The 10,291-nt window shown below is 43.5% G+C and overlaps 1 protein-coding gene across 1 annotated transcript in view; it reads right to left on the bottom strand.

Annotated features, from left to right (window-relative positions):
* Positions 1-1,215: 1,215 nt before the first annotated feature.
* Positions 1,216-10,291, bottom strand: part of Plekha8 (pleckstrin homology domain containing A8) — a 45,965-nt gene continuing 36,889 nt past the window's right edge. The window contains exons 13-14 of the mRNA XM_036181483.1: positions 9,765-9,826; positions 1,216-3,540 (exon numbers count right to left, since the gene is read on the bottom strand). Coding sequence (XP_036037376.1) covers positions 3,343-3,540; positions 9,765-9,826 — 260 coding nt within the window. The 3' untranslated portion in view covers positions 1,216-3,342. The remainder of the gene's footprint in view (positions 3,541-9,764; positions 9,827-10,291) is intronic.

Genomic DNA, 10,291 nt, shown 5'->3' with positions numbered 1-10,291 from the left:
TCTCCAGAAAGTCTCCAAAATGCCTTATATTTTGTATTGCTCAAAACCCCCACTTCTCTGTTGCTTTATCTGAAATCTCTCCATACACGTGACCATTAAAACTATACTAGTTTTCTTTAGAAAACAATTCTTCAGCTCTTCTCACTTTAGCAAAGTGCACTGAATTTACCAACCTCACCACACACTTACTTCTCTTACCTAAAACACTACTCCGCAGGTAGAAAGTTGAATCCATAACTGTACATGGAAGGGTCAAAGGCAGAGGTGTGCACTTTCCCTGTGGCATTCAGCTCTCCCACTGCGACCTTCCCCTACCTTACAGCTACAAATGTGAACATGGCTTCGGCCCTAAGCTCTGGCAGTTCGAGTAGGTAGGTAACAGATCCTGGGCCAGGCGGGCTGCTGCTGCAGTGGAGGAAACAAGAGCTACAAGCGGGAATCCCTGTGGCAAGCTTAAGGGGGGGGGGGGCGGGGCAGCTCACTGCTAGCAATGCTCAGTAACAGAAGAAAAAGTCCCAAGGCTGAATGAGGGGGTATAGATGATGTTTCCCACTATAGGGAGTGGCACTGGGGGATGCTTTCATGCTCAGATTGACGGGGACATAGTAACAAGCCACTATATCCCCAGGGCACCCTTCTGGCTCCCTTCTAGGTGGTGTCAAGAGCTGCCATGGAAATCACCTCTGCCTCAGTTACAAAGTGGTTCCCACCCTCAAAGGTGCCACACCTCCAAGTTAGTATCTTCCAGTAGGTTTTTGTTATAATCAGAAGTTTTCAAAAGACAAAAGGCTTGTCACAATTGAAAAGCCTTTGGTTCAACACACGCACACTGATGCCAGCCAGTGTGGAGCTGAGCTTCATGGGGTGGGGGTGAAGAGCAGACTGATGGGATGGTGGTGGGGCAGTGCTCTGGAAGGGGCAGCCAATGCTACTTATCCAATGCTGCTAGTGTCCAGGGAGACACACTTCCCTATTCTTCAGATTCTCCCTTAAATTCATGCTAGGAAAATAATCCAAAACTGTTGTTAGTAATGAAGACCAGGTGGGCATTCTGTCAACAAACATATCAGCTCTTCACCTGTTGGGGTGAGAGCGGCTTAGGAATGCCAGAGCTCTTAGAAGGGCTCCTGGGAGGACTTTCAGGGTCTTTTTTTAAAATTATCCCTTTCTTAGAAAGTAACTGAAAATCAGAGAAAAAACAAAAAAACAAAAACAAAAACAAAAAACCCAAAATAAAACAAAAACAAACAAAACCCAAGCTTTAAGTGAGAAGCAACCAACAACTACCAATCTAGGTGGAATGAACCCACAAACTCAGACTTCCCTGCAAGGCAGCTTTCCTCCTGTGCGCACTTAGAGCCTCAGTGCAGACTGAGGTGTTCTCAGAGTGCCCTGCCCCTGGGCTCTAGAGACCAGAGGCACCCACAGCTGCTTAGGGCAGCCATGCTTAGCATCAATTTCCTGGTAGCACAGCCCACTGATGTCACACCCACTCTCAGAGACAAGCAGACTAGCTACCTTTTCTTTTTCTGGTTTTAAGAGGCTATGTCAAGGACAGGAGGTCTAAATTATGCCCTAGCCCCTCCCTCAGATTTCCACTAACCAGGGAAGAGGCTCCATATGAAGTTCTTGTGGGAGCAAAGAGCACATTGCTAGTAATTTCAGCCCCTTCCTCCTGTTCCTGTTTACTTTCTAGAACTTCTCATGTAGGCAAAATGCTTGTTTCACTTGAATTTTCTTTTCCTAAAAATTTTAAGAGGCAAGGTCTTGCTAGTTGCCCAGGTTTTCCTCCACACCCTGGGCCCAAGTGGTGCTTCTGCCTCATACTCCTGAAAAGCTGGTATTTCGTGCACCACTGTGGCCAGCTCTACTGCTTCGTTCATCTGAGTAAATGCTCACTTGCTTGAAGACAGACAAAAGACAAAGCCATTACCTTTCCCTGCATGAGTTCTCTGCAGAGCCCAGTGGATACAGCAGCAAAAGCAGCCTGCACTCTCACCCCCTTCGCCTTGCCTGGCAAGGGCTCCTTTCCCTGGGGCACTGCTTGAATAACTTTTCTTGTTACTAGGAGGAAGTAGCCTCTCCTGGGGAAGGCACACCCTCTTGGTCCATTACTGGGAGACAAGGGCACCTTGTCACTCTTTATAGAGATGCCGCAAGCAATGCTACACAAGCTGCTGGTCTACTCACTCTCTACTTAATTGTTTCCTTGAACAAGGGCCCCTTCCTCCCGGGGGAGTTCTTGCAGAAGAATGGGGAGTCTGACACCTAGAATTCAGCTGTGTGGCTCTTCAACCTTGTGTACTTGAGTATTGCCTGGGAAGGCTGTCAACCAGAAAATTCCTGTCTCACGTTCAGAGTGGGTTCTTCAGGTAAGTTCTAGGACTCTGTTCTTTCAAACAGCACATCATATGACTTCAATACAGGAGTGATCTAGATCACATTTTAAAGCCACCTGGCTCTTTTGCTGAAGAGAATTCATAAAGCTAGGCAAAAAAATAAATAAAAATAAAATAAAATCAAGAGAAACAAGATACTCCATAAATGTGAGTAGACCTTCCTATTATAAGCTTTACTACTGAAGTGGGGTAGCAATCCTCTATAGTGTCACTGGTTTGTTATGATGTCCAATTCAGATAACACACAGGAAATGGACTGGCAAAGAGTGGTACTTGTTACCCAAACAACTTACCCTACCTTTCTACTCTGTTCTCAAGCATAGGGTGAGGTCATCTCCTCAAGCCACTGTCCCACCTGACAACAGGCCTGGCAGTCCTTGGCAGTGTTTTCCCACAACTGTCAAAATGCCTTCACTACATGCCCTTCTCATCAGCAATCACAGAGAAGGGACCCACTCAGGCCAGTCTAGAAATAACAGACCGTCACACAGCAAGTCCTTTGACAAAGGAGCTTACACTCCCTCAGTGCTCAGTCAGTTTCTAAGCTATTTTAAACACTGGCTTTGTATTATAGTCCTGCATACTGCTTGGATTTGGGTGATCCATTAAAACTAATAATTGAACCAGAACAATATAAAATGGGATCCCAACAAATTCATTTGTCAGTTTTGCTCTTATTATTTGCTATTCAAGTCTGTGACAGCTATGATTTGGTCTCCAGTAGGCCTGTTGAACGGAAATATTTAGCACCTTGATTTTTAAAACACCAAACACATATGCATTAAAACAATTCTATAAAAGCACTAGGTTTTGCTTCCTCCTGTCTGTCTCCCCAGGAAAGGAGTTGGAGAGCATCAAAGCTGTTGCTGAAAAGTTAACTAGGGCAACACAACACTTTAGTAAACTTGATTCCCTGAAGTTAGGAGGTGCTGTCCTGTAGCTGTCACACCACCTCATCAGACTCCAGCCCGTGTATCTCATATAAAGTGTCCAGTATGGCCAGCTGCTTTTCCATAGCAGGGAGGTAAAGGCTCAGGTCCCTCTGCATCCCAGTACTGAAAGCTTCTTTCTGGTGGTCACCTTCTTTTATGGTTAGCGCGGCCACAAAATCTTCATAGGATGGTGCTGCCCTCAGCGCTAACTGCAAAAGAATTACCTGTGAGGATCTGCAGCACAACCGACACTTGCATATTTACTCTTACACACACACACACACACACACACACACACACACACACACACACGGGTAGGGTGGAAAGGAGGGAGGAGAGGGAGACTGAGAAAAGCAAGAGTAAACAAATATGAATGCCCTTCTAATTCATAATTCACAGATTGCCTAAAATCATGACCTAAGCACCAAATCAAATAACTCCAAGTCTAGAATTAATTCTATCAGTAGAGGAACTCTCAAAGCAGCCTAGTATTGACTCTGTTGTGTGGTTAGTACTGGTCACTTTTGTACAGATTTGTAATGAGGAGCAAGAAAACATAAAATTTGAGGAGAAAAGGAGCACTAGGAAGTGGAATGGAATTAAATTCTATGGACAAGGAGATAAACAGATTAAGAAATGGAATAAAGGGAGTGGTAACCTCAGGGTAAGATCCTACCCAGCTAAGTTTCCAATTTGTGAAAAAGAATTAAAGAAAAGCTTAGAAGCCGGTGGTGGTGGTACACACCTGTAATGCCAATCTCAGGAGGCAGAGGCAGGTTTGAGGGTAGCCTGGTCTACAGAGCTAGTTCCAGGACAGACAGAGTTGCAGAGAAACCCTGTCTTTAAAAAAACAAACAAACAATCAAACAAAAAAAAAAAAAAAAAAAAGAGAAAAGCTTAGAGCCAGGTGTGGTGTAGCATGCCTTTAATCCCAGTACTCCAGAGGTACCAGACAGAGGATCTCTGTGAGCTTGAGACCAGCCTAACCTACAGAGCAAGTTCCAGAACCACCAAACTTAGACAGCGAAAGTAATCACTGAAAACAGAAAGCTGGTGAAGATATAATTGAAAGACCTCTGAGTTCAAGGCCAGCCTGGTCTACAGACTCAATTTTAGGACAGCCAAGCTTAGACAGTGAAGGAAACCATAGAAAACAGAAGCTGAAGTGAAGATGTAGTTGAACAAGTGGACCCCGTTCCAACCACAGCAGCAGCAAAACTTGGCAGCATCAGCTACGCGGTTCTGGAGTTAAGGATAAAAGAAAGGGGCTATGGAATTTACCTCCAAGACTAAGGACAGCTGCTGAGGCCAGGCACATGTCAGGACTGTCCCTGAGTGGAGGCTGAGAGAGGACATTGTGTGAAGCTGTGAAGCTGAAGCCTGGATGGCCTTGGACACCACAAGATATTGAAGATGCTAGAGTAGTGAGATACCTGCTGCTAACAGGGAGTGGAGCCAGCCCAAGAGAAAACAGTTTTGTTGTAGTCAACAAAGCTGAAAGGAGCTGGAGATCTGAAGCACATTTTGACATTAGACATGGAGATGCAGAGTTTAGAGTTTGCCCAGCCTTGCTTTGGTCCAGTATTTCCTCACTATGCTCCCTTCCCTACATTTTGAAATGGTAATGCATATTCTGTGCCATTTTATGTTGGAAGTATGTGATCTGCCTTTTGATTTTGATTAGGAGATTACATGAATCTCAGAAGAGGCTTTGAATTTTAAATTTTTAAATAAGTTTGAGACTGTTATATAAAACTATGAGGACTTTTGAAGTTGGACTGAATGCACTTTTGCATTATGATATGGCTATAAGCCTTTTGGGGCCAGGGAGTGAAATGTGGTGGTTTGAAAGAAAAGGGCCCTCAAAGGGAGTGGCACTATTAGGAGGTGTGGCTTTGTTGGAGTAGGTGTGGCCTTGCTGGAGGAAGTGTGTCACTCTGGGGGCAGGCTTTGAGGTCTCCTTTGCTCAAACTTCCCTCAATGTGACAATCAGTTCACTTGCTGTTGCCTTTGGATCAAGATGTAGAATTCTCCAGCATGATGTCTGTCTGCACGCTGCCATGCTCCCTGCATGATGATAATGGACTAAAATTCTGAAACTGTAAGCTGTCACCTCAATTAAATATTTTTCTTTATAAGAGTTGCTGTGGTCATGGTGTCTCTTCACAGTAAAAGAAACCCTAACTAAGACAGATGGCATCCACACTGTGGCATGCTCTGGCCCATCTTGTATAAATACAAAATCATTTGAAAGGAGATGATGAATTGAGAATACCACCAAAGAGGTTCCCTGGTAAACAACTACCACCCTAAGGAAGTGTTTCCCCATGGTCAGCCTGTAAGGCACATGGAGGCCCATACAATTGGGTACTGGGAGGTCAGGCTACATCTTGCTGCTGACAGCAAAACTTGAAAATACTGTCCTGGTGTTACACGCTTTACAGCCATGACAGACTCAAGAGTGAGGGAATCATGTAGGCTTGACTAAGATTCCAGATGGCCTCTGAGGCAAGCTATATGAGGCAAGATTGGATTCCTTTCTAGAAGGCTCTGAGAGACCATTGCATAATGCTGCAAATATGGCACCCAGTTGCAATGGAGAACTCAGGATCTTGGAAATGCCAGGACTGTGAGATAGATATCCACTGAGGAAAGCTGGAGACATGGATTAGAGGTGGCTTGAGGAAAGGCTCCATGTGCTGCAGGTAGCAGAGCTACAGGAGCAGGGTAGCCAAGCACTTTGGAGTGCAATGATTCCATCATGATCTCTAGATGCTCCATTTGGAGCTGCAGAATTAGGTGTTTTCGCCGCTGGGTTTTGGTCTGACTTTCCCATGTTATGCCCTAATTCCTCTCTTCCGCAACTGAATGTTTACTCTGTGCCCTACTTTGTATGTTGGAAGAATATAGCTTGATTTTTTTTTAAAATTTTTTTTATTTTACAGAGGCTAAAATTTAAAGAGATTGCCTGGGTCTCATAAGAGACTTTTGAGCAATTTTGGAATTGTTAAAGACAACAAAATGAGGACTTTTGAAGTTGGACTGAACGCACTCTGTGATGAGATGGCCATGAGCCAATAGTAAAAAGGGTAGACTTGTGATGACAATGGACTGGGGCCTGCCTAGATGAAAAGAGCAGGCAGCAGACTTCCCCTCTCTGCTTCCTGACTATGGAGGCAGTGTGACCTGTGGTGGTATTGTGTTCCCCAAAATATTGTGTGTTCCCCAAAATAAACTTATCTGGGGGCAGAGACAGAACAGCCACAATATTAAACATGAGGATAGGCAGTGGTAGCACACGCCTTTAATCCTAGCATTCCAGAGACAGAAATACCTCTGGATCTCTGAGTTCAAGGCCACATTAGAAACAGCCAGCCGTGGTGACACATGCCTTTAATCCCAGAAATCCAACCTTTAATCCCAGGGAGTGCTGGTAGAAAGTAGAAAGATCATATAAGGCGTGAAGACCAGAAGCTAGTTAAGCATTTGGCTGGTTAAGAATTCAGGCTTTGGAGCAGCAGAGACCCATTCAGATGAGGACTCAGAAGTCTGAGGAAACAAGACCAGCTGAGGAACTGTCGAGGTGAGGAAACTGGCTTGTTCTGCTTCTCTGATCTTCCGGCATTCACCCTAATAACTGGCCTCGGGTTTGATTTAATTAATAAGAACCTTTAAAATTCATATTACAGTGACCAGCTGCTAAGCTCCTGCTGCTGTGGCCTCTGGGCACGACAGTACCCTCAAGCTGTGAGCCTGAACAATCTTTCCTTCTTTCCTGCTTTTGTTGGTTGTGCTGTTGCAGCAACAGTAACTAACACAGAGATAATGTTTGCTTCTAGACTGATATTTTAATCATCATCTACAAGAACCATGCAGTCTCTATCTCTATTCTTGGATAAACACAGTCAGTCTCAGGACACTGGGGCCAGAACTGAACCTAGGCTCCTTCTGTGCTTCTCAACCACAACCTGTGTCTTCTTGGTGGACAACTTCCCAGGTTCTCTCTCCACCTCTTGATACAGTCTGGCTATTCCCAGGTTGCCAAATCCCCTTTCTGAATTTCACTAGGCTTGGCCCTCCTGAGACCGCAGAGGATCTATAATGGTTAGCCTTATATTTTGATAGCCTTTGAGAATCCTTCCTCCCTATTTGTGAAGCAAGAGTGGCTGGCATCACTGAATCTCAGATTTTTCACAGACTCGTGTGAAGAATTTAAGCAAAGTGTTTAACTTCCTAGAACCTCACTTTCCTCAACCACAGAAGGTAGCTGGACTTTTTTTCTTATTTTAAAGATTAAGATTATATAAAAGTGTTTCACCCAAAGCCTGGCACACAATTAACATTCAGAAGATACTGTTAGTATACAGGAGAGACACTGAAAAAGGAAAACAAGGTAGTTATTCAAAACACAATGTAGAGCTGGGCAGTAGTGGTGCACACCTGTAATCCCAGCACTCGGGAGGCAGAGGCAGGCAGATCTCTCTGAGTTCGAGGTCAGCCTGGGCTATCAAGTGAGTTCCAGGAAAGGTACAAAGCTACACAGAGAAACCCTGTCTCAAAAAAACAAAACAAAACAAACAAACAAAACCACAATGTAGAAAATCACTCAGAACTGAAGGGCAGGCCCTGCAATTCAAATGATGGAAAACAGAGAAAAGCTTATTGTGAAATTTGTGAGTGGAAAGAGAAGGAAAGACTATAGAGCTATTGATGGCAGGTACAGTTGAGAGAGAGTGGGGTGGGGAGTACACTGAATTTTCTAGTAGTAATAGCGGAGGCTGGAGATGATAGTCGAGGCCTTCAGAATTCCTAAGGAAACAACTAGAGCCAGACCAGCACTCGAGGAAAAAAGAGGCAGGGCCAATGCTAAGCTCAACTCTCCAATCTGGCTGAGGGGAAAACAAGAGTCAAGTGACAGCTGGGTATCAGCAAGCTAGTGGCAGAAGCTTGGCTGGAAACTGTTCAGACTTGACGTGTTTAAAGATGAAAGTTCACTATTTGGTTGGTAAATCAGTTAGATTCCAGGAATGGAAAGATGTTTTCTCTGAACCACTGAGATTGGCTAGTTGACACCCTAGAAAATGGAATAAGCCTTCCCAAGTATGGATGACTTGAGTAATTGTGAGGCTTAGAGGCCAGTGAAGCTCCAGACTTGAATCATCTATAGACAGTGCTGTGGCAAAAGCTTGAACTCATGCATTGCTTAAACGCCAGCAACATCAAACACTGGACACTGCCTAAGGCTGTCAACAGCTACAGACGGGCTATCTCCCTGTGTGTCAGGTCTCTGTCTACTGCAGGGAAAATAAGAGTTATCTCTGTTAGGAGAGTAGTAACTTTATGTGTCTCAAACACTGGAAACAATGTTTAGTGCATGGTAGTCCTCTAAACTGTAAGCTGTAGATGCAATGCTTGATATTTGATAGGTAACTCTCTCAGCAATCTAGTTTAGGGAAGTAAGGATTTTAGTATAATGTGTGAGCAGATTCTATGCTGCTCATATGAACAAACTCACAAATTATGGGACCTATTATGCAGCCACTAAAAATAGAATTTTTTTCTCAGACTCTCGTGGTATTAAGATGGTTGTAACAAGGGCTGTGGTAATAGTGCTTATTTAGCCTGTGAGACTGAGGGCTTGATCCTTAGCACCACAAACAACAACAAAAGTCACCACAGAATCTATTAAATATGGAAAAGACTACAGAATTATACTATAGCTAAATGTAAAAACTAAGAATTTATATAATTAATTATATACATTCCATAAATATGTGGGTATATGTCTAAGTAGAACTATATAGTTAAAGAAATATATAAAGTAGATCAATATTTAAAAGATTAAATCAAAAATGTGTTTTTAAAAAGCTAAGAAGGTAAAACAAAGTGCCAGGAAGAAGAAATGGCAGGAACCAGGTGAGCACACATACAAGTGTCTAGTATCTTCACTGTGATAACAACTGTTTAAGAAGGGATCACTGGCCTTGCCTAGTGACGGCTACCCCGAGCTAACATTGGAAGATAAAAACAACACAACCAGCTCAGAGCTGAGAATGAACAGGGCTGAGAGAGTGGGCAGTAAAGGGAGCTGTTAGCTGGAGCTCGAGCTGACTCCTCTCTCCTTGGTGGCATCTGAAATCACAGCCTCCATCCAGCTCTCTCTGCACAGCTGCCCAACTTCTTATTCCACGTCCCCCACCTCCAAGACGGCCACTTCAGAGGCACAAGTCTGAAGTCACTGAAACGCTCTCATCCATGTCTTCACTAGTTTTTGTGAGTATTGCTATTTTCTATTGCTGACATTTCCACATTCCAAAGGCCTATAAACATAAGTGAGCTAGCAATTTTTGTTTTATCTCTAAAACTAAAGCAAGCATGTAAACAAAACACACCTTCCTGATCACGCAAACTTTAGAGTTCAGGAATGACTTACCGCAAAAACCCCTCGAACTACCCAGCCATGGTGTTGCCGTAATGTTTTGCCGTAAGCGTTATCTTGAAAAGAAAGAGATTTTGTGAGCTGTGAATGGTAAGATGCTGGTGTGATTTGCATAATGCACTTTTTAATGTATATGCACTACAAATCTAATTCCAAGGTTTACACACCCAGTGTTACAAATGAAAGGAGTGCACACAGACTCCCCCTTCCCTTCTACCTCTCCCCCTTTTCTTTGGTTCAAGAAAAATAGGCATTTTCACCTATACTGGGTCACTGTTTCTGAACTTCAGTTTATTATCATAGTGGGAAAGTTTCATATATAAAGCAATAAGTAGGGAGAAAAGGATATAGAAAATTATGACTAAATACAATTGGAATGATGCAATTAACTTAAAACACAGTTCTTTGAAATGTAGCCTAAGCCTGAGCCAGGCTTATATACCTTCTCTAATCACCATCTCTCCCTTAGTGAAATAATCCCTAAGTTCTTGCCAATTCTAACATTTGTTCCTGAGATAGCA

Source organism: Onychomys torridus, chromosome 3, assembly GCF_903995425.1.
Source record: "Onychomys torridus chromosome 3, mOncTor1.1, whole genome shotgun sequence".
Classification (NCBI taxonomy): domain Eukaryota; kingdom Metazoa; phylum Chordata; class Mammalia; order Rodentia; family Cricetidae; genus Onychomys; species Onychomys torridus.
Note: the sequence above shows the minus strand (reverse complement) of the source record. Positions and strands in the feature narration are given on the sequence as shown.